The 25176-nt window shown below is 45.0% G+C and overlaps 2 protein-coding genes across 10 annotated transcripts in view; one reads left to right on the forward strand and one right to left on the reverse strand.

Moving 5' to 3' along the window:
- Window positions 1-25176, forward strand: part of LOC141047275 (uncharacterized) — an 841567-nt gene that overhangs the window by 511514 nt on the left and 304877 nt on the right. The gene's annotated exons all lie outside the window — the stretch shown is intronic.
- The window catches only part of LOC141047303 (uncharacterized), an 86572-nt gene that overhangs the window by 60702 nt on the left and 694 nt on the right, over window positions 1-25176 (reverse strand). The window contains exons 4-6 of one of the 2 annotated variants that reach the window (XM_073542362.1): window positions 25031-25128; window positions 24742-24832; window positions 17253-18607 (exon numbers count right to left, since the gene is read on the reverse strand). In XM_073542362.1, the coding sequence (XP_073398463.1) occupies window positions 17253-18607; window positions 24742-24832; window positions 25031-25128 (1544 nt within the window). Of the gene's footprint in view, window positions 1-14066; window positions 18611-24741; window positions 24833-25030; window positions 25129-25176 lie in introns of those variants that run through there. The other variant, XM_073542360.1, reaches the window with a different exon arrangement.

Consider the following 25176-nt stretch of genomic DNA (forward strand, 5'->3'; position numbering starts at 1 on the left):
GCACCCTTCCTAGTCAAATCCGTCAATGGCTTGGCAATACCAGAAAAATTAGCTATAAATTTCCGATGAAAATTAGCAAAACCCAAAAACTTCTGGAGGGCCTTCAAAGAAGTGGGCTGAACCCAATCATAAATGGCCTGTACCTTGGCCGGGTCCATTTCAATAGTTGACGGAGACAAAATAAATCCCAAAAATGAAATCCTCTGTACCCCAAAAAGGCATTTTGATCCCTTGACATACAGGGAATTCTCCCTCAAAATCCGGAACACAGTCCGAACATGTTCCACATGAGAGTCCCAATTCTTGGAGAAGATCAAAATATCATCCAGATAGATAATCAAAAATTTATCCACAAAGTCTCGGAATATATCGTTCATGAAGCACTGGAAGACAAAATCCACAACGTTTAGCAAAATGCAAGTCCATCAGGTTCAGAGCTGCTCCTGAATCCACAAAAGCCTTGGAGGAAAATGTGGACAGGGAGCAGATCAGAGTAATTGCCAGAAGAAACTTAGGTTGAACACCACCCACAGAAAACGTGTGTGCACAACGTTTCTCTCATTTAGGGCAGACAGAAATAATATGCGAGGCATCTCCACAAAAAAAACACAGCTTATTACGCATTCTGAACTCCTGACGTTGCGCCCTAGACAAAACTCTATCACATTGCATAGGTTCAGACATTTGTTCAACAGGTGGTAACATCTCTCGTGTAGTTTTGCGTTCACGTAAACGCCGATCCACCTGAATGGCTAATGACATAGAATCGTCAAGACCAGAGGGAACAGGAAATCCCACCATAGTATCTTTTACAGTTTCTGACAAACCCTTCCGAAAGAGGGCTGCCAAGGCACCATCATTCCAGGTAGTAAGGACCGCCCACTTTCGGAATTTTTGACAGTACAACTCTGCCGAATCCCGACCCTGGCTTAATGCCAACAGGGTCTTTTCAGCCTGATCGATAGCATTAGGTTCATCATAAAACAACCCCAAGGCTTGAAAAAATGCGTTCACATTATTCAGAATAGGATCATCAGGTTTCAAAGAAAACGCCCGATCCTGGGGATCGCCGCGCATCAAAGAGATGACAATTTTAACCTGCTGCGCGGAGTTCCCCGACAAGTTAGGCTTCAAGGCAAAAAATAATTTACAATTATTCTTGAAATTCAAGAATTTAGACCGATCCCCCAAAAATACCTCAGGAGTAGGAATTTTTGGTTCAGCAGCATGTGAATGAGCAAGATAGGTGGAAATTCCCCGCACTTCAGCAGCGAGCTGCTCCACATGATCAGACAATTGCTTCATCTCCATTGAGAGAAAAATTCCCTCTATGGCCTCAGAGATATAGAGGAAAAAATATGCACACAAAAAAAAAAAATTCTGACACTTTTTTTTTTTTTTTACAATTCTCTCCTGCTATTGAGTACCCTAGGATCTGCGATATGGCTGGTGATTCTGTTATGATGAGTCACTGAATGAGGAAAAAACAAAATACCAGCTAAGTCCAGAAAAACCAGAGAGGTTGGCAGCTATCGGATTGCAGACCCCTGAACCTATCCACAACAACTAGCAGTAGCCGTGGGGGGTTCCTACGGTGCCCTAGACCCCTCGATCACAGCCGGAGATCTATATAGCCTAAAGACAGAAAGGGAAAAACTAAACTGCCCCAGAGCAGACCCCAAAGCAATAGGCAGCCCCCAACATATAATGACGGTGAAGCAAGATGAAAACACCAACACAGATAGAAAGATAGGTTGAGCAAATGATGGGGTCCAAGCTAACTACCTAGGACGGGATAGGAAAGCTGCTGTCTGCCATCCGCAAAAACCCTATCAAAATGAGCCAACCGACTGATAGGAAAAACAGGCCCTGAAGTCGCTAGGCTTCAAAAGACTATATCAGCACTCAGGTATATTCTGAAGACAGAGCAAAATATCAACAGATCAGAGACAAAAATGGAATTCAGCTCACCCCCGGCCGGGGATGGCAGAACTCCCAAAAAACGAGGCAAAACAAAAACAAAACTGAAGAGTACAGAGCAGAGCAGAGAAACTTAGCTTTGAGATGCAGGAATCAGACTGGTCTCCAAGAATCCAGCTGGAAAATCACCAGCCAGGAAGAAGGACGTCGGCAGCCTTATATCCAGTCCTCAATTCCAGCCACCCAGTCATCATCTAGCTGCCCAGGTGTTTGGTAATCAGTCTCACTACCTTCCTTCACTAGAGGAGGGAGTTCATCAGACCTCAATGGTGAAGGGAAAAATAAACTCACAACACCATGGCTCAGTACCACCCTTCATCTCCTCCCTTGTCTCAGCCTACCACCCTACCCGTGCTCTCCATTCTGCTAATGATCTGACTTTAACATCGTCAATAATCAGAACCTCCCACTCCCGTCTCCAAGACTTTTCACGTGCTGCGCCAATTCTTTGGAATGTACTACCCAGGCAGATATGATTAATCCTCAATCCCCACAGTTTTAAGCATGCCCTAAAAACACATTTGTTCAGACTGGCCTACCGCCTCAACTCATTAACCTAATTATCCTTGTGTGGCTCATTCAAAAATATCTTTTACCATATTCAGGTTCCTTGCATCATCTTCTCACATGCTTTATGCATGTAATAGCCCTCTGTGTCTGTACTGTTATATACTTAGGCTGTTAACTTATTCATGCAGCATTACATGAACACCCAATGTAAGCAGGGCCCTCATTCCTCTTGGTATCTGTTTTGATCTGAGTTTATTGTTATGCTGTAATGTCTGTTGTCTGTACAAGTCCCCTCTATAATGTAAAGTGCTGCGGAATATGTTGGCGCTATAGAAATAAAATTATTGTTATATTTGTTAGATCTACAATTAAAAGGGGATTCAATCAATAAACAAATTATTATATTACCATACAAAATAACAACAGCAAGCAATTCTATACTAACAGCTACATCTTGTCATCCTAAAAGCATAATCAAAAATATTCCATATGGAGAATTAATCAGGAGCAAACGCAACTGTTCATTAGAACATACCGTATATACTCGAGTATAAGCCGACCCCCCTAATTTTGCTACAAAAAACTGGGAAAACTTATTGACTCGAGTATAAGCCTAGGGTGGAAAATGCAGCAGCTACTGGTGAATTTAAAAAATAAAAATAGATACCAATAAAAGTAAAATTAATTGAGACATCAGTAGGTTAAATGCTTTTGAATATCCATATTGAATCAGGAGCCCCATATAATGCTCCATACAGTTCATGATAGCCCCATAAGATGCTCTATAGAATAATATGCCCCATATGCTACTCCATAAAGGTTATGGCCCCATAAGATGTTCCATAGATTACGCCCCATATGCTGCCCCATAAAATGTTCCATAGAATAGGCCCCATAAGATGCTCCATAGAATAGGACCCATATGCTGCCTCCATAAGATGCTCCATAGATTATGCCCCCTTATGCTGCCCCATAAGATGCTCCATAGATTATGCCCCCATATGCTGCCCCCATAAGATGCTCCATAGATTATGCTCTCATATGCTGCCCCTATAAGATGCTCCATAGATTATGCCCCAATATGCTGCCCCCATAAGATGCTCCATATATTATGCCTCCATATGCTGTCCCATAAGATGCTCCATAGATTACTCCCCCATATGCTGCCCCCATAAGATGCTCCATAGATTATGCCCCAATATGCTGCCCCCATAAGATGCTCCATAGATTATGCCCCTATATGCTGCCCCCATAAGATGCTCAATAGATTATGCCCCCATGTGCTGCCGCTGCTGCATTTAAAAAAAAATGACATACTCACCTCTCCGTCGCTGGGTCCAGGTGCCGGTGTCACTGCTGGCACCTGAGATATTCACCTGTCCCCCGGTCCATCGCTACTTGCTGCTGTCTGGCACGTCATCTGTCAGTGACGTTCAGACTGCAGGGGGCGCGGCACGCACTAACCACGTCACTGTGCCCTCTGCTGTCTGAACGTCACTGACAGCAGCAAGCAGCGATGGGCCCCGGACAGGTGAGTATCGCTATACTTACCCATCCTGGCACGGTCTCTGCAGCCCCCAGCTTCTCCGCGATCTCCCTTCCTGCCTTCAGCGGTCACGTGGTACCGCTGATTACACTCATGAATATGCGCATATTCATGAATGTAATGAGTGGTACTATGTGACCACTGAAGGAAGGAAGGGAGATCGCGGAGAAGCTGGGGGCTGCAGAGACCGTGCCAGGATGGGTAAGTATGACCTGACACCCCCGCCCCCCCTCCCCCTCCAACCCCCTGATGTATATGACTCGAATATAAGCCAAGAGGGGGACTTTCAGCCCCAAAAAATGGGCTGAAAATCTTGGCTTATATTCGAGTATATACGGTACATACTTAGTGGAATCAGATAAAACATGTGCAAGATTAAATGAAAGGGGCTATCCAAAATGGCTATTAAGAAAAGCACCAAAATATGTTTCCACAATTGATAGAGAAAATTTACTTGTTAATAAAAAGATAAACAAATTGGCAAATAGTAATTCTATTACTTTCTCTACTAATTACAGTACAGACTTCTACCACTGGCATCCATATCCTCACTCCACGACACAGACAGTGCCACTGCTTTCTACCATGCCACTCTCGCATCAGCTCTTGACACGGTCGCCCCTCTCGTTCATAGCAGAATGCGATGTATCAACAGACAAGCCTGGCACAATAACACCACTAAAATGCTCTGGCAAGTGTCCAGGATTGCAGAGCTGTGCTGGAAGAAAACAAATTTGCAAGACGACTTCACCGCATTCAAACAGGCAACTGTCATGATCACGTGTGTCTGGACGCAGATGTTTCCGCAAGGCGAACCCATGTGACACACGTGACCCAGGATACACCGCCTCCAGTGGGGCGCATTTAAATAATAAAACGTGCAGGTGGATACGCCGCCTCCACCTGGCGAATTTGGGAATTACACGTTATACATACAATCTGGAAACCCCGCCTCCAGTATGGCGAATTTAAATAATAAGAGGGACCTGGGAAACAATTACAATGGTGGGCCCTGCGATAGGGAATGGGGGATGTGGAGACCTCCTAAGCTCCCCTGAGCCAGTGTCCCTGCACTCCTTACATTCCCTATACAGGCTCCGCACCTGTCGCCGCACGCGTACCTTAACGCCCTTGCTCACCCTGACCCTAAACCCTCACTAGGGAATGGGTCGGTGCGGAGACTAATCCCACCACTGCACTAATAACACACATGAGGAAAGAGACAATACAGGGGAAACACCACTTAGCTTTGCTCTGTTGCGTATGCTCCTAGCAACAGAGCCCACCACCTGCGTGCATCTTCTCCTCCACCTGGATCCATCACCATAACAGGATCCTTCACCTTAGTGCAGCCTTGGAGCAGAGTCCACCACCAGTTGCAGCTGCTTAGTAACAGAGTCCCAAGGATGAGTTCAGCTTCTGACACGAAGTCAAGCATGCTTGACTCCAGCTCAGCAGCCAAGTCCCACATGGTGAGTGCCACTCTCCATAGTCGCCACTCCACCAGTCCATGCAGACACTTCCCGCTGGCACCATCACTGCGACCCCACCACGCCATGCCAGCCCTTCATCCAGACACCATCGCTGACACTCTTCCCCCCTGGCTAAGCTGCGCAGGACTCCTCTCCAGCTCCATCCTTCCACCAGGCTCTCCAACTCAGAGTGAACACAATCTCACAATATCACAGGCAGTGATTGCACACCCCTAGCACACCTTTATAGGGTGTCACACCTGATCCATAATTAAGTGCACAAAAACCTAAAGTGCAATACCACTAACCACCACCGGGGACAGTCAAGACACCTTGGAACTTTCCAAAGTAAAAAAAGTTCACCCAGTGCAATTTAAAACTGTCAGATCATGACAGCAACACTCGCTTTCAAATCTGCCCTCACCTCTGCTAAACAGGGCTACTTCACAACCCTCGTATCTTCCCTATCTTACAACCCCAAACAGTTATTCAAAAGTTTTAACTTCCTCCTCCGCCCACCACTGCCCCCTCCAACCTCCCTCATCTCTGCCGAGGACTTTGCCACACACTTCAAACATAAGATTGACCAAACAAGACAAGTCTTCATCATTCAACCACCACAACCCCTTTGTATACCAGACCAATGCCCAAACCCCATAACCTCACTCTCCAACATCACTGAAGGGGAGCTTAATTGTCTCTTCTCCAAATCGCACCTCACAACCTGTGCACTCGACCCCATCCCATCCCACCTCCTCCCCAACCTCACCACCACACTTATCCCATCCCTAACCCACCTCTTCAACCTATCACTAACATCCGGTAGCTTCCCTTCTGTTTTCAAACATGCCACAATCACGCCTATCCTTAAAAAGCCAACCCTCGTCCCAACCGCTATGTCCAGCTATCGCCCAATATCGTTGCTCCCATTCGCTTTCAAACTCCTGGAGCAGCATGGCCACGCTGAACCTTCCTCCCACCTATCATCTAACTTGCTCTTTGACAATCTACAATCTGGTTTCCGCCTCCATCACTCCACTGAGACAGCCCTGACCAAAATTACTAACGACCTACTTACAGCCAAATCAAATGGACAATACTCTATACTCCTGCTTCTAGACCTGTCCTCTGCATTCGACACAGTTGACCACTGCCTCCCACTACAGATCCTTTCCTCGTTTGGCATCAAAGACCTCACGCTATCCTGGATCTCCTCATACCTTTCCAACCGCACAATCAGCATCTCCCACTCCCACACCAGCTCCTCATCCCACCCTCTCTCTGTTGGAGTGCCCCAAGCAGGGGTGGACACAGACTGTAGTGGGCCCCTGTGCAAAAAATTTTTTGGGCCCCCCCCCTCTTCATAGGGCAACAAAGTTATTTGTTATTTGTTGTTATCTAATACTGAGACTATGCAGGGCTGAATATAATATCTGTACAGAATATAATGTAACCCCCCATAGAATATAATGCAGTACCCCCCATATACTATAATGCAGCTCCTCCATAGAATATATGGCAACCCCCTCATAGGATATAATGCAGCACCTTATATAGTATAATGTAGCCCCTCCATAGAATATAATGAAGCCCTCCTCATATAGTATAATGCAGCCCCCATAGAATAGAATATAATACAGCCCCCCTATAGAATATAATGTAGCCCCAAATAGAATATAATACAGCCCACCTCCCCATAGAACATAATGTAGCCCCCCATATTATATAACACAGCCTCCCCTTATAGAATATAATGTAAAATGTACTCCCATGGTATATAACACAGCCACATAGTATATAGCCCAGCACCACATGGTATATAGCCCAGCCCACCATGGTATAATACAGCCTAGCATGGTATATAGCCCAGCCCACCATGGTATCATACAGCCCAGCATGGTATAATACAGCCCAGCATGGTATATAGCCCCCCCAGCATGGTATAATACAGCCCAGCATGGTATATAGCCCCCCCAGCATGGTATAATACAGCCCAGCATGGTATATAGCCCCCCAGAATGGTATAATACAGCCCAGCATGGTATAATACAGCCCAGCATGGTATATAGCCCCCCCAGCATGGTATAATACAGCCCAGCATGGTATATAGCCCCCCCAGCATGGTATAATACAGCCCAGCATGGTATAATACAGCTCAGCATGGTACATAGCCCCCCCAGCATGGTATAATACAGCCCAGCATGGTATATAGCCCCCCCAGCATGGTATAATACAGCCCAGCATGGTATAATTCAGCCCAGCATGGTATATAGCCCCCCAGCATGGTATGATACAGCCCAGCATGGTATATAGCCCCCCAGCATGGTATGATACAGCCCAGCATGGTATATAGCCCCCCCCCAGCATGGTATGATACAGCCCAGCATGGTATATAGCCCCCCCAGCATGGTATGATACAGCCCAGTATGGTATATAGCCCCCCAGCATGGTATGATACAGCACAGCATGGTATATAGCCCCCCCAGCATGGTATGATACAGCCCAGCATGGTATATAGCCTCCCCCCCAGCATGGTATGATACAGCCCAGCATGATATATAGCCCCCCAGCATGGTATGATACAGCCCAGCATGGTATATAGCCCCCCCAGCATGGTATAATACAGCCCAGCATGGTATATAGCCCCCCCAGCATGGTATGATACAGCCCAGCATGGTATATAGCCTCCCCAGCATGGTATAATACAGCCCAGCATGGTATATAGCCCCTCCCAGAATGGTATGATACAGCCCAGCATGGTATATAGCCCCCAAGCATGGTATGATACAGCCCAGCATGGTATATAGCCCCCAAGCATGGTATGATACAGCCCAGCATGGTATATAGCCCCCAAGCATGGTATGATACAGCCCAGCATGGTATATAGCTCCCTCAGCATGGTATGATACAGCCCAGCATGGTATATAGCCCCCCCAGCATGGTATGATACAGCCCAGCATGGTATATAGCCCCCCACCCAGCATGGTATAATACAGCCCAGCATGGTATATAGCCCCCCCAGCATGGTATGATACAGCCCAGCATGGTATATAGCCCCTCCAGCATTGTATGATATAGCCCAGCATGGTATATAGCCCCCCAAGCATGGTATGATACAGCCCAACATGGTATATAGCCCCCCCAGCATGGTATAATATAGCCCAGCATGGTATATAGCCCCCCAGCATGGTATAATACAGCCCAGCATGGTATATAACCCCCCCAGCATGGTATAATACAGCCCAGCATGGTATATAGCCCCCCCAGCATGGTATGATACAGCCCAGCGTGGTATATAGCCCCCCAGCATGATATGATACAGCCCAGCATGGTATATAGCCCCCCCAGCATGGTATGATACAGCCCAGCATGGTATATAGCCCCCCCAGCATGGTATGATACAGCCCAGCATGGTATATAGCCCCCCCAGCACGGTATGATACAGCCCAGCATGGTATATAGCCACCCCCCAGCATGGTATGTTACAGCCCAGCATGGTATATAGCACCCCCAGCATGGTATGATACAGCCCAGCATGGTATATAGCCCCCCCAGCATGGTATAATACAGCCCAGCATGGTATATAGCCCCCCCAGCATGGTATGATACAGGCCAGCATGGTATAATACAGCCCAGCATGGTATGTAGCCCCCCCCAGCATGGTATGATACACACACCCCTCACCTTCTCCTCATGCCTGCGCTGCTCCCGGCTCCTGTCTCCTCTCCTGCACTGCCTGCCTGGTACACATAGTGAGAGTGCGATGGCGTCATCGCGCCCCCGCTGTGTCAGAGGCAGAGCGGGGAATGATGGGAGAGGGAGCGTCAGCTGATGCTCTCTCCTGCAGGCTCCATCTTTGCCTCCTTTGATGGGGGGGTGGAGTCGGTGCTGGGGGCAGGCGGCCCCCCTGCCTTACAGGGACCCCTTTGCCTCCCGCAGAGCTGCTCTCCTGCTTGAGCAACACATGGCTAATTTGAATTTTGACATAATTAGCCATGTGGTGCAGGAGGCTGGAAGGGCCCCCTCTCCCCCGGGACCCCCGTGCAATGCACGGGCTGCACGGGCGGTAGGTCCGCCCCTGCCCCCAAGGCTCTGTTTTAGGACCCCTACTCTTCTCAATCTATACACTTGGTTTGGGGCAACTCATAAAGTCCCACGGATTCCAGTACCACCTTTATGCTGATGACACTCAGATCTACCTTTCTGGCCCAGACGTCACCTCTCTGCTGTCCAGAATCCCAGAGTGTCTATCAGCCATATACTCCTTCTTCTCCTCTTGCTTCCTCAAGCTCAATGTGGACAAATCTGAACTCATCATCTTTTGTCCATCTCACAGATCTTCCTTACTCAACCTAGCTATAACAATTAATGACATCACGCTTTCCCCAGTACCGGAAGTCCGCTGCCTTGGAGTAACCTTTGACTCTGCCCTGTCCTTCAAACCGTACATCCAAGCTCTTTCTACCTCCTGTCGCCTCCAGCTCAATAATATTTCCAGAATCCATCCTTTCCTCAACCCTCAATCTACTAAAATGCTTGTGCATGCCCTCATAATTTCCCGCCTTGACTACTGCAACATCCTTTCTGTGGTCTCCCTACTAACACCCTCGCACCTCTCCAGTTCATCCTTAACTCTGCTGCCTGACTAATTCATCTTTCTCCTCGCTACTCCTCCACTTCTCCCCTCTGCAAGTCTCTTCACTGGCTCCCATTCCCTCAGCGTACCCAGTTCAAATTACTAATACTGACCTACAAGGCCATCTATAACCTGTATCCCCCATATGTCTCTGAACTAATCTCCCGATACCTTACCTCACGTAATCTCCGGTCCTCCCAAGACCTCCTTCAATCCTCCACACTTATTCGCTCCTTACCCAACCACCTCCAAGACTTCTCCCGAATTGCCCCTATCCTCTGGAATTCTTTGCCCCAACAAGTCCGACTATGAACCACATTTGGATCCTTCAGACGGAACCTGAAAACCCACCTCTTCAAGAAAGCCTACAGCCTGCAATGACACTGCTACCTCCTTCTCTCTCACCACTACCGGAGATATCACCTCAGTCAACACCGGAACTGCTGCAACCCACCAACCTACTGTATACTTCCCCACCATCCTGTAGCATGTAAGCCCAAAAGGGCAGGGTCCTCTCCCCACTCTGTATCAGTCTGTCATTGTTAGTTTGTTTACTGTAAGTGATATCTGTAATTTGTAAGTAACCCCTTCTCATGTACAGCACCATTGAATCAATGGTGCTATATAAATAAATAATAATAATAATATAAAGAAATAGTTGAGATCATAAAAAATATACACCTATATTGAATCAGTATGTCAAACTTAGAAAAATCTTAACAAAAAATGACGTAGCCAAACGAGCCCCAACTATAGGATCTATTTCATCCCCTAGTCTGTTCTCTAGTTCTATAGAAAATCCACTTAGTGAAGGAACATGGCTTTATGCAAAAGTTTTTTTTAAATGTGGAGTGAACCGCTGTATATCGTGTTAACATGCACTTATAAAAAAAGGAAGTTAGCTCCACTTATAATTCATCTATTCATCCGATACGTCATTTTATTACTGTATTTTTCGGACTATAAGACGCACTGGACCATAAGACGCACCCCAAATTTTCAGAAGGAAAATAGGGAAAAAAATAATAATGTGTCAAATGGGGGTCCGTCTTACAGTCCGAATTCAGCTTACCGGGGAAGGGATCCGGCACAGGTGGAGGAGTGGTCACAGGGGTCGTTCGGTGTTCCAGGCTGGTGTGATGGCCTCTAGGAAATCCCATCCCAAGCTGATGCGGTAGCGGTTCTGTGCTGGGGCAGGGGTGCTGTGCTGGGGCACTGTGCTGTGCTAGGGCAGGGGGGCTGTGCTGGGGGCACTGTGCTATGCCGGGGGTGCTGTGCTATGCTGGGGGTGCTGTGCTGTGGGCGCTGTGCTGGGGTGCTGTGCTGTGCTGTGGGCGCTGTGCTGTGCTGGGGCGCTGTGCTGGGGCAGGGGTGCTGTGCTGGGGCACTGTGCTGTGCTGGGGAAGGGGGGCTGTGCTGGGGCACTGTGCTGTGCTCTGCTGGGGCAGGGGGGCTGTGCTGGGGGCACGGTACTGTGCTGGGGGCACTGTGCTGTCCTGGGGGGCTGTGCTGAGGCACCGTGCTGTGCTGGGGGCAAGGTGCAGTGCTGGGGGCACTGTGCTTGTGCTGGGGCGCTGTGCTGGGGCACCATGCTGCACTTGGGGCACTGTGCTGTGCTGGGGGCACTGTGCTTGTGCTGGGATGCTGTGCTGGGGGGCTGTGCTGGGGCACCGTGCTGTGGGCACAGTGCTTTGCTGGGGGCACTGTGCTGTTCTGGGGGCACTGTGCTGTTCTGGGGGCACTGTGCTTGTGCTGGGGTGCTGTGCTGTGGCATTGTGCTGGGGCACTGTGCTGTGCTGCGGTGCTGTGCTCAGGTGCAGGGGCGCTGTACTCAAATGCAGGCTCCGCCGGCATTTCTTCAAAGCCCGGAGGCCCCCGGCACATCCGTTGCTGCCATGTTGCGGTGGCCTCCGGGAACATGGATGCCAGGAAGATAGCCGCCGGTCCTGGAACGGCGCATGCTCAGGTTCAGATCTTGTCCCGAGATCTCGGGATGAGATCTGTACCTGAGCATGCGCTGTACCTGGACTGGCGGCCATCGTCCCCGCATCCATGTTCCCGGAGGCCACCGCAACATGGCAGCAACGGATGTGCGGGGGTCTCCGGGCTTTGAGGAAATGCCGGCGGAGCCCCCCCACGTAGATCAGAGAGCCGCTGCCCCTGCACCGGAGCACAGAGCCATGCCGCACCCGCACCAGTGAGTATATTGCGACCATAAGACGCACCCCCCACTTTCCCCAAAAATTTTTGGGGAAAAAAGTGCGTCTGGTCCGAAAAATACGGTAATTGTAATTCCTCCTATGTAGTGTATATTATAGAGTGCATTCAATGCAATCTGCAATATACTGGATGCACTACCTGTCCTTTACAAAACCGCTTAAGGAGACATCTTTCTGATGCTGCTAGTAATAAGGCCACAGGTATTTCAGCGGCATCCAAACACTTTGCAATGAAACATAAAGGAAACACAACCTTCTTTAAATTTTATTATATAGAGAAAGCGCAAAAACCTCACAGAGGTGGGGATTATAAAAGAAAATTAATAAATAAGGAATCCTACTGGATGTTCACTCTAGACACCCGCACTCCACATGGCTTAAACGCTAGGTATGATTTAATCACACAATACTAAGCATCAGAGTCTGTCTGTATTTTATGGTTTTTAATAGATTTATCTGTTCTCTTTATTATTGTATATCTTTTTTGCACTTTTGATTTAGAAACATATATAGATGTCCTTGTTAGTTATAATTGGTGCAGCTGATTGCATGCAAATAGAGCATCAATGAAAACTCCACAGGGAGCTATAAATTCATGACCAGAACGCTAGAGCATTAGATCATGACTTAGGGCCCCGTCACACACAGCGAGATCGATGATTTTGTGACGCATCAGCGATCTCTCCAGCGATATCGCTGTGTGTGACTGGGATCAGCGACCGTCCCCCCTGCCGGGTATCGCTGATCGTGTAGGATCGTCCTGGGCCATTTTTTGATCGTTGGTCTCCCGCTGGCCAGCACGCATCGCTGCGTGTGGCAATGAGAGACCAGCGATCAGCGACGCTGGTATCCAACGTAAACATCGGGTAACTAAGAGCCGCGCAGCTCTTGGATACCCGCTGTTGACCCTAGATACCAGCGGCTCTTAGTTACCCGATGTTTATGTTGGATACCAGAGTGCACGCTGGTATCTAGGGTAAACAGCGGGTATCCAAGAGCCGCGCGACTCTTAGATACCCGCTGTTTACATTGGAAACCAGCTTGCTCGTTGGTCCTGATCGCTGGAGGGGCTGTCTAACGATGTCCCAGCGATCCCATCCATGTCGGATCGTTGGTGGGATTGCTGGGACATATTTATGTGTAATGGGACCTTAAGACTCAAAAGTCAAAACGCGTTGATCATTAGCGACATTGAGCCAGTGTGTGTATTGTGCTGGACATCATCTATATGGAATTATAACCATTTTTTTTAATTAAGAGTTAAATTTTACTTCTACTATCCGCTGGGCATCATTCTTGTTTATTGGATTCTTCTGTGGCTGCTTCACCCTTGTCCGTGCGAAACACTACTAAGCAAGCACAACATTCAAATGGACTACTAGTGGTGAGCTGACTTTTCTTGTATTTTTTCATATATTTTTATAGTCCTTTTTTGTAGTTTTCTTATGAAAATCGGGCAGGCTTGGAACGCTTCACGAGAGGTTCTCCTTCAGGCTGGCTTACTTTGAGCGATTTAAAGCATGGCCATGCGCAGTTTTTTATTTTTTTCACCCTGCCAGCCTCAAGCCCCCATCCACGAATCCTTCCAATGATTCTTCTGGAGGCAACTCTCCGGAGCAGCTCCTCCTGGCTGGCTTCGCCACTTGTAAGAAAAGTCCTTACTGAGAGCTGGAAGAGCTGGGAAACATAAGTAGACAATCCTCTTATCAAGCGAAGACTGAAGTTTATTCAGATATTCGCAGCAGAACAGCACATGGATAGTCAGAGAAATAAAGCATGTAGGCACGACCAGGAGTCTAGACAAGGTGAAAGTAACGCTGGGATATCTGGCAGCATGGTGGTAGAATAGCGATGTTATGGCACCGAACGACAGTAACAGGGGCTTTTTATACATGATACAGACAAAGAAAGCACAATGTACCAAAAAGGCGTATACATGATGCGGAAAAATACACATATTCAAGGACAAAGGCATAAAAATGGTTAAATGTAATGACTTTGAAACTCTTTAGGCCAAACTCCATTAAAACTCATAAATCTCCATGATCCTTTTAGCCAATATCAATAATTACATCACATGTCTATTTTCCAATATCACTACAACAAATGCACTTATTTATCACCATATGTTACTCTTTTTCTGATCCAATTAACCTGTGTGTATGCCAGCTATACCTGCTAATGACCATGATCTCATCTTCTGTCTCCAATCTGTCTATGACTTTCAAAATTACATCTTAGAATTTGTTAGTTTAGAATTTTGCACGAGATGGATGCAAGAGTCAACATGGCTGTTCAGTATATTATGGCTGACCATTCTCTTACAGACACCATATACAGAGCCCCCCTAACTGCTAGAAGAGCAGAATCCCCCCTCAATTGACCCCATTTTGGAAATTATACCCCTGTGGGAATTTATCTACAGGTGTAGTGACGATTTTGACTCCATGGGTGTTTTCCAGAAACAAGCAGCAATGAATGTTGCCGAGCGAAAATTGCAAACTGTCATGGTTGTGCCCAGTATGCTGTAGTGACCAGTACTTTGCAATCACCAGTATGTTATGCCCAGCTTCTGGAGACATGCACCAGTAAGCTAGCTGGGCTCTCATCGCTTCAGAAATGCCAAACATGTGGATGTTATATGTGGTTTAGGTACACTGTGAGGTTCAAAAGAGGGGGGCATTTGGATTTGGAAGTGCAGAATTTGCTCAATTTCTTTGGAGAAGCGAGGAGCCATTTCACTTTTCCAGAGCCTTTGTACTACCAGCAACGTTGAAGCCCTCTATATTTCCGTTGCCAGATGACAGACCTGAATGAGGACTTGCTTTTTTGTAGATTGATTTGAAGCTTTTATTGGGAACATTTTACATAACTGAGTGCTTACTTTGGGGTTTCCATCTAAATCTCTGAGTGACGTGATTCAGATGAAGCCCCCGAGGGATCCATTCACTATAATGAAGCAGCAGAGCTATTCTGGACTCAGTCTGGCCTCTGTTCACCATGGTACTTCTTTTCAGAAGAGCACAAAACTGTGGCAAATGGGACTTTTATGCAATCCTAAAAAGATGGACACCACCAGTCCACAGTGGCTCCATATGCCTCAATATAGGGAATATTCTGCCTGGGTTCTGTCTGAATCACATATTTCAGGGATTTACATTGGTGTAAGCGCTCAGCACTGAGCGCAGGATAAATGTGAGACGATCCTTACTACTATCTTTTTGAGACAAAATGAACAAACCAGCAGGTGAAAAATTGTTTTAACTTATTTTTAACAAAGTTTTTCATGCGGTATAAGTGATTAGGTGACTTTGTTCTTCAGTTCAGTGTGATTACAGTTACACCAGATTCATATATTTTTTTGTTTGGCTGCTGTCACACACTAAAAAATGCTTTTTATTTGCATTGCCATATTTTGAAAGCTAAAATTTTTCCATATTTCAGCCCACAGAGTGATGTGAGGGCTTGTTTTTTGCAGTTTGCAAGACGAGTTGATGTTTTAATTAGTACCATTATCAGACACATGACACTGTTTGATTGCTTTCTATTCTGACTTTTGGGAGGCAGAATAAACAAAAATTAGCAATTTAGGAATTTTTATTTTGTTATGTCTTTCCACGTGTGATGTCAAATTGATAAGGCAGTTTTATTATTCGGGTCAGTATAATTACAGCAATACCACAGTTTTATCTTTTTTATGTTTTGTAGCTTACACTCAAAAACTATTTTACAGAAAAAATAATTATTTTTGGATTGCTTTATTTTGAGAGCTATAACCTTTTTATTTTTTCTGCTGATGGAGCTGTATGATAGCTTGCTTTTTGCAGGCAAGATGATGTTTTCAGCTTTACCATTTTTATATAGATTTGTGTTTTTGATCGCGTTTTATTCCACTTTTTGTTCAACGGTATGATAATAATAAAGCATGGTTTTTTATTTGTTTTTTATGGTGTTCACTAAAAGGTTTAACTAGTGGGACAGTTTCATAGATCTGACCATTCTAGACGCGGCGATACCAAATTTGTGTACTTTTATTGCTTATATTTTTTTTTATACAAATATTTATTTATGGGTATAATATATTTTTAGTTTTCTATTAGTTTTTTATATATTTTTACAATTTTTTTAAACTTATTTTTATAAAAATTTTCCTTTGTCCCACTATAGGACTTTCATTTTTTCCATGCTGATCACTTCTATAGCATGATGATGAAGGAGTATCCCTATGCTATGCAAACTGTCAGCACTGCTCTGACAGACAAAGTTGCCGAATATGCTCTGAGCATGATCAAGCAACTTTGCTAGCTCTGGTGACCCGTATATCATAGTGACAACATTGGGTCACCATGGCAATGATTGTGACCCCGCAATGATGTTGCGGGGTCTCCGCTCCAAGGGCAGAGGGGCTGTCTTCCCTCTGCCTGCTCCCGAAATGCTGTGATCGAGTTCGATCACATTACTTAGGGGATTAAAGCACCAGGAGCAGTGCGAGACCGATCCATGCACTGAGTGTTGGGTGTCAGCTGTCAAAATCAGCTGACTCACGCAGCTGATCGCGTGCGCAGCCCGTGTGGCTGCAAAATTGCCAGGACATATCCATAGGTCCTAGATCAATATGGGCCAGGTCACAGGGACATATGGATACATTCAAGGTGGGAAACGGGTTAACGAAGCCAAACATGAGGAATGACAAGGGATTGCCTTAATAGTGGACAACCACTTAAAAAAATACAATTATTGGTTAAAACATTTCCAACATTCTGAGCATGGAAAAGGCTTCTCCCCTGTGTGACTGCTCTGATGTTTATTAAGAGTTAATTTCCATGTAAAACATTTTCCATATTACATGAACAAGGCTTCTCTCCTGTGTGAATTATTTTGTGACTAACAACATCTGATTTCTGGTTAAAACATTTCCCACATTCTAGACATGAAAATGTTTTCTCACCTGTGTGAGTTCTCTGGTGACTAAGAAGATTTGATTTATTCACAAAACATTTCTCACATTCTGAACATGAAAAAGGCTTCTCCCCGGTGTGAGTTCTCTGGTGACTATCAAGGTACGTTTTCCGGTTATAACATTTCCCACATTCTGAACATGAAAAAGGCTTTTCCCCAGTGTGAGTCCTCTGGTGGCCATCCAGATGTGCTTTCCGGTTAAAACATTTCCCACATTCTGAACATGAAAAAGGCTTCTCCCCTGTGTGAGTTCTCTGGTGGCTATCAAGGTACGTTTTCCGGTTATAACATTTCCCACATTCTGAACATGAAAAAGGCTTCTCCCCGGTGTGAGTTCTCTGGTGGCCATCCAGATGCTCTTTCCGGTTAAAACTTTTCCCACATTCTGAACAGGAAAAAGGCTTCTCCCCTGTGTGAGTTCTCTGGTGATTAACAAAACTTGATTTCTGGTTAAAACGCTTCCCACATTCTGAACAGAAAAAAGGTTTCTCCCCTGTGTGAGTTCTCTGATGATTAACAAAACTTGATTTCTCGTTAAAACACTTCCCACATTCTGAACAGAAAAAAGGTTTCTCCCCAGTGTGAGTTCTCTGGTGTTTAACAAAATTTGACTTCTGGTTAAAACATTTCCCACATTCTGAACAGGAAAAAGGCTTCTCCCCTGTGTGAGTTCTCTGGTGATTAACAAGACTTGATTTCTGGTTGAAACACTTCCCACATTCTGAACAGGAAAAAGGTTTCTCCCCTGTGTGGGTTCGCTGGTGATTAACAAAATTTGGTTTCTGGTTAAAACACTTCCCACATTCTGAACAGGAAAAAGGCTTCTCCCCTGTGTGAGTTCGCTGGTGATTAACAAAATTTGATTTCTGTTTAAAACACTTCCCACATTCTGAACAGGAAAAATGCTTCTCCCCTGTGTGGGTTCGCTGGTGATTAACAAGATTACATTTACGGATAAAATATTTCCCGCACTTGGAACAAGAAAATCTTTTCTCCGTTGTGTGAATTTTTTGATGTTTAAGAAATGACTTTTTGAGGGGAAAGCTATTTTCATTTTCTGAATGTGAAAATGACTTATTTTCTTTACGATCAGATTGTTTTTTAATGCTTATTTTGTGACTTTCATTTTCCTCAGTAGTCAATAATACATCAAAAGAAACGATCTGTTTCAAAGGATCAGATGAGAGAATGGAATTCACTTCTGTTGCATCCTGTGGGATTTCGAGATCATCTGATATAAAGATTGAAGATGTCAGCTGTCCTTCTGATCTCCTGGTACAGTCATCTGCTAAGAAAAAAAAACAACTATTTGTGAATAAAATATCCTTGAATTTTATATTTTTGAAAATTTCAACTTAAGCTGACTGTAAAAATGGCAAGTTATGTAAAAATATTGATGGGTGACTAAGACAATAAGAGCTCACAGTCTAGTAATAATAAGGAAGTAGGAATAAAAAAAAACCAAAGATTTTATGTATGAAGAAAAAAGGTACTCCAGTGTAGAAAAATATAAAACTTCGTCTTTAATGGAAAAAAAAATCAGAAAAACAGGCACAATACAGACAACATATATATCCCAGAGAGCTACCAATCAACACATTTCGACACTCTGGTCTTAAGGCCTCGTTAAAAATAACGATGTCCCAGCGATCCCAACCAACGATCCTACATGGATGGGATCGCCGGGACATCGTTAGGCTGATCTCTGGTGAGCTGTCACATAGACAGCCCCTGCAGCGATCAGGACCAGTGAGCAAGCTGGTTTCCAATGTAAACATCGGGTATCTAAGAGCCGTGAGGCTCTTAGATACCCGATGTTTACATTGGAAACCAGCGTCCAGTGTCGTTGATCACTGGATTGTCGCTGCCACAAGCAGCGGTGCACGCTAGCCAGTGGGAGACCAGCGATCAAAAAACGGCCCAGGACGATAGTGCATGATCAGCGATACCCGGCGGGGGGCGGTCGCTGATCCCTATCAGACACAGCGATCTTGCTGACGAGATCGCTGTGGCATCACAAAATTAGCGTGTGACGAGGCCTTTAATCATCAACCATGATTAAGACCGGAGTGTTGAAATGCGTCGGTTGATTGCTCTCTGGGATCTATATGTTGTCTGTATTATGCCTACTTTTATGATTTTTTTCAATTAAAGACAAAGTTTTATATTTTTCTAAACTGGAGTACCTTTCTTCTTCATTCTTTGGAACTTGAACAGCCAAGCCCAGGCAGCTCCGTGCGTGGAACTCATTCTTGGAAAGAGACTGCAAATGGTGAGCTGACTTTTCCTGTTCCCTATTCCTTTTTTCATACATAAAGTTTTTATGTAGGTGCAAACTATACCAATAAAAACTTCTTATCTCACAAAAACAAGGTCCATAATCTGTTAGAGGAAAAACAGGTGTCCACATTATTAGTGGCTCAAAGACTCTTGAAGAGCAACATGGCTTCTATAAACCAATCCAGAAAAATCCGCACTTTCAAAGTCAAATCTCCCCCTCTCTTCAGAGCCATGCAGTGTGTCTAAACCACATGTATTTGGCATCACTATAATGAGAAGAACCCACTTCATTTCAATGTGCGAATCTCCTGGAGCACAATTTGGGCACTATATGCTGGGCAATAAAATAGCATATTTGTAATTTTCACTCTCCAGCATCCACTGCAAGCTAATTTCTGCAAAGTGCCTGTGGAGTCAAAATAGTCACTACTCTTATAGATTAATTCACTGAGGATTATAATTTCCAAAATGGAGTCACTCTATGAGGATTTATACTCCCCTGGATTTCTGCCATTTTGTTACATTAGGACTTCCGCAAATGGTGTGTCCCATTTTCTCTGGGATCTGCTATCGCAACATCTGCTTCTGCATCAATCACCATCTTATTCATCCTGCACGCAGCATCAGTGATGGAGGAGACATTAGAAACAGAAGCTTTGAGCAGCACAGGCACTGTTGCTGCTAAGATTAGGGTGCCTGGGACCAGTAGTACCGTCGACTCTGGCATTATGGGTGTGTGTGCTGTCCAGTTGAAGTTATTTGCTCCCTGCTTCAGCCAATTGGAAGGCACCACACACACTACTAAAGCATGAAGCATATTACCAAAAGCTGTCAGATACAGTCTTGGCCTCCTCTGGTTCAGTTCTCGGTGCTCAGCTCCCAGCTTGGGTATTTGCTTCCTGTTATGAACCAGGCCCGTTTACTGACTTCTCTTGCATCTAACTTTTTATTTTCTCTCCTCTCCTGGTTCTGACTCGACTATCTATTCTTCTTGCTATTTCACACCACAAAACAGTAGGTAACACCATGGCCCAAGCCTAGGAGTCTGTTATGATTGGGTCACCGAGGAGGAGAGCAGGCCCAGGCTAAGCCACAGAAAACTAGAGAGGTTGGTAACTAAGCGGATGCAGACCCCTGATCCTGTCCACACATCTAGCAGTAGCCGTGGAGCGTACCTACGATGATCCTAGAAGCCTCAGCACAGTCGGAGAGCTAACTAAGCCTAAAGCAAGAAAGGGGAAATCTAAACTGCCCCAGAGCAGACCCCAAAGGAATAGACAGCCCCCAAACATATATTGTCGGTGAGACAAGATGAAAACACAAACGCAGGCAGGAAAATAGACTTAGCAAATGATGGGGCCCACACTGACTAGACAGGAAAGGAAAGACGTTGTCTGTAATCACGCAAAAAACCCTGCAAAAAGTCCAGCACGTCTGATGCAAAAAACACTGAAGTCGCACGACTTTGCCCACTATATCAGCACTCTGGTATATTCTAAAAGCAGAGCAAGAAGAGACCAATCTAATAAGGGACAAAAACAAACTGGCACAAGCAGTAACATATGGACGGTGATTCAGCACAGCCCCAGCCGGAGCTGGCTGACCCACACAAAACTGAGATAGACAAAACCAGATCAAATGCAAACACAATAGCAAATGAACACTTAGCTGAACATGCAGTGACTGAGCTGGAAATATCAGACCTCAGGAGGCAAGAAGAAAATCACCAGGAGGGATAGAGGGAGTCAACTGTCTTAAATCCCAATCTGAAACCCCAGATCTCCAATCGTCATCCTCATTATCAGGTGGCAAGCCTCTGCTAATCAGATCAGCTCCATTACCTCCAGTAACCACCAGAGGGGGCACAGAAAGAGAACTCGCAACCCCTCTGTCAATCTGACCAGCTCCACTACCTTCAGTAATAACCAGAGGGAGGCCAGAAAGCGAATTCACAACAGGAGTCTTTGTGTAGGAAAGATTAAAGGGTGATGAGCAAGATAATCCCTTGGATCTAGAAAACGGAGTAAATAGCGCTAAGCCTCTTCATTATAGCCATCTTTTGAGCTGCCAGGTGACCAGGAACAATGCCCACAATAAATTTTGTCTTCAAACTATTCCAGAAAATTTGCCATCATATAACTTAATTGCATTCTTTACCTTCTTAACCCTGTCATGTGCCCACACAGTGTGTACAACCGTATATAGGGTATTGTCGTATTCAAGAGTAGTTGGAAAATAATTTGTAATGTCAATTTGTTTCCTATTATCCTTTGTGATGAATTTCAATGTTATCACTATATAAAGTGACACAAGTCAGATTTAAAAAATGGGGCCTGATTAAGAACACAAAACTGGCTGCGGAAATGGTTAAATCAGAGCATTTTGGACACTAACTACTGTTGTCGAAAACTGAAGATTGATCACTTCAGTAAATGAATTATTGTCTATCTCTACAATCTTCATCAGTAATAAATGAGTAACTAGTGGTGAAACCTCTGTGGGGTAATTAGAGTATGGGGCCCGGTGGCTCTTGGCAATTTTAACTATCATAAGGGCCAGATGTGTTTCAAGAAGAAATGTTAGATATTTAAAGAGAACTTTTAATAATAGTGCAGAGCTGAGATGTCTTAAATTTAGATCTCGAGCATTTGGAAGAGGAAACAGAGACCATTTTTTAAAGACTACCAGGGGTTACAGACTCACATAAGGGAAACATGCCAATCCCACCACAATCAAACTATCATACAAAATGAAGAACTGTAAACCAATCAACAAAGAATAGAAAATATGTTACCTCCCCAACAACAACATTAAACCGGAGTTGCATTCATTTATGGTGGACCATTGGAGCTAATATGAGTCCTGGCCAGAAGAATAGAGAAAGATTTAGTGCTCCCCATTTCAGGAGAGATTGTGCAGTAATCTGAATTACTTAGAATTGAAAACATATTGTAATTTATGACATGGAGTGAATCCATGAAACCAGGGCTGGAGCCATGCCAACACATCTCCTGCAGGCGGGAATAAATGTGTATTACAGAGACATAAATTTGATGAATGCACTGGTACTACCACTGTGTGTCAGTGTTATGAAGTTGCATAAGTGGATGCATCTGCTTGCCTTCTTGCGCAACGCGTAGAAATGCAGTAACTATATACAGTAGATATGCGCTACATACACAAATGACACTGATATATGAATTACTGAACATCTACATGTATGGCCGGGTGGATCAGGCTGGGGCACACGTACACTTATGGAGATGATCAAATCGATGATGAAGCCATACTGTGTCCTGGATTTGTACTATGTTGGATGATCCAGAGTCAGCAGCGTTCCAGCCAGCTGCATTGATCCTGCCACCTGCTACAAAAGAAAAAAGCTACGTCTGCGGGATGTCACTACACTGTGGGCTCACTTCGATTGCAAAAAAAGAAGGGATCCCTGATGAGGGATGCTGAAGCCTCGGGAATGCGTTGGATAATATCACTCTTTTTTCCAATAGAAGAGAGCCTGCAATGTAGTGACATCATGCAGGCATAGGGCGACAGTTTTTCCTTTTCAAGCAGGTGTTAGGATCAGTGCAGCCGGCTGGAACGCTGCTGACTCTGCATCATCCAACACACTACGAATCCAAGACACTGTATGGCTTCATTATCGATCTGATCATCTCCTTAAGCGTACATGTGCCCTGACTACTCTACCCAGCCATACACATAGACGTCTAGTAATTTATATATCAGTGTCTTTTAGTGTATTTAGCACATATCTATGTTATTTCTTAAAGATGTTGTCCAGTACTAGGACAGGCACTTCTTAAACTAAATGTTCGTCCCCGATAAAATAATAAAACTTATACTCACCTGCCAATCTGGCTCCGTTCCAGTGGTGTTGGCGCTCACTGCATCGGGACTGTAATGCGGTGGAATGACAAGTGATGCCCAGCGCCCCATCAGCGCTGGCGTCACTGTCCCCACCATCAGACAAACTGAACATGAAGAGGAAGTCCGGGATGAGCTGCAGCTCTGTCTTCCTCTTCATGTTCAGTTTGTCCAAAGGAGGAGACAGTGACACCAGCGCTGATTGGGAGCTGGGCATCACATGTCACAACACTTCATCACAGTAGACAACCCCTTTAAATAGAGATTACAGCTATCAGCCGCATATAGCTTAGAGATATATCATGGCACAGGTGTAATGTGCTTTATGTAGTTTATAACAATCCTGTTTCAAGTTAGTTGGTTTTAAAAAGAACAAAGAAATTGAAAAGTCAGGATAAAGGGAAACTCTGTTGTTATTGTACAGAAGTTCACACTTGGCCCTCACTGCACATTTAATGTTGTTGATCATAAAAGCAAAGACTGGACCTGGTCTTGTAGGGACCATATGAGCACATTCAGCAGCACAGAGGGGAGAGAAGGTAGATTCATCCAATAAGATATCAGGGTTCATGGAAGCCAACAGCATCATTACCCTCCGTTTTCTCTTACAGACCCATCATAATACTTTTCTTCAAGTGATTTTTGCCAGCACATTCTATGTGCACTGTCTTGACTTTGTGGTTTACAGATCTGGGCAGGTAACGGTCAGCATCTCCTTATCCCAAGGGGTAGGTCGATCCTCCAGGTTATAAGTTCTATAAAAAAGGCCTTCAATGCCCAAAGTCATTAAAATAGTTTTGGGTGGAGGAAAAAGTTGTGGTCCAGAGGCAAAATGGTGATCACACAATTGTGATACGGCTGGACTACATCCCCGAAAAAGCAGCCACAGCCGGTGACTAAGAAGAATCTGTGACTTCTCTGTATTCAGTGGTTACTACTCACCTGAGTAGTATAATAGGGAAAAATTGTGGTTATCATCTGCGCTGCCATCCAAATAACGGTCCAGTCATGTAGATGGTGAATAAATGGTGTTTTATTCTCTCAACGCGTTTCGAAGTTTGCGCATTTTTTCCCTATTATACTACGATTCGGTCATCGGTTTGACCCGTGGATTTGCTGCAGCTTGTGACTTGGATGTGTTTATATGCCTTGGTATCATAAAAATCAGGTGAGTGCAAACTGATTAAAGGATTATTTTATTCTCGGATAAGACCTTATTGGCGCTCTTCTCTCCTGCAGTATTTTGTTTGTACTCACCTGGGCAGTTACATGCAGGAATCTCCTCTTTACACAGCTCATCACCCCTCACATATGTCTCTGTAGTATTAATATGGGTCAGATCTTCACCCTGAAACAAATATTGTAAAAGTCACAGACAGAGGGAGCAGTCACATCTATGATCAGCTCTAATCCCGCCATCTCCACCGTTCTCATTACACAAGTATAAAACATATAATACTGGTGGATAAAACAAGACTGAGCACAAGACCTTCACAGCCGTGTACACATCATAGGGGAGATCTCATGACACCTTCTCTCCATCTACCTGAGGATCCTGAGGAACATTGGGATCTTCTTGTTTACAGTCCTGTGGAAGAAGACGACAGGGACATCTCTCTGGTGTTGTCCTCTTACTGGATAGATCTGGAGGAAACACATACAGGGACTGAATTCATTCTTTACATACAGATA

This window comes from Dendrobates tinctorius, unplaced genomic scaffold (assembly GCF_039654945.1).
Source record: "Dendrobates tinctorius isolate UK_male_01 unplaced genomic scaffold, ASM3965494v1 ptg000126l, whole genome shotgun sequence".
Taxonomy (NCBI): Eukaryota; Metazoa; Chordata; class Amphibia; order Anura; family Dendrobatidae; genus Dendrobates; species Dendrobates tinctorius.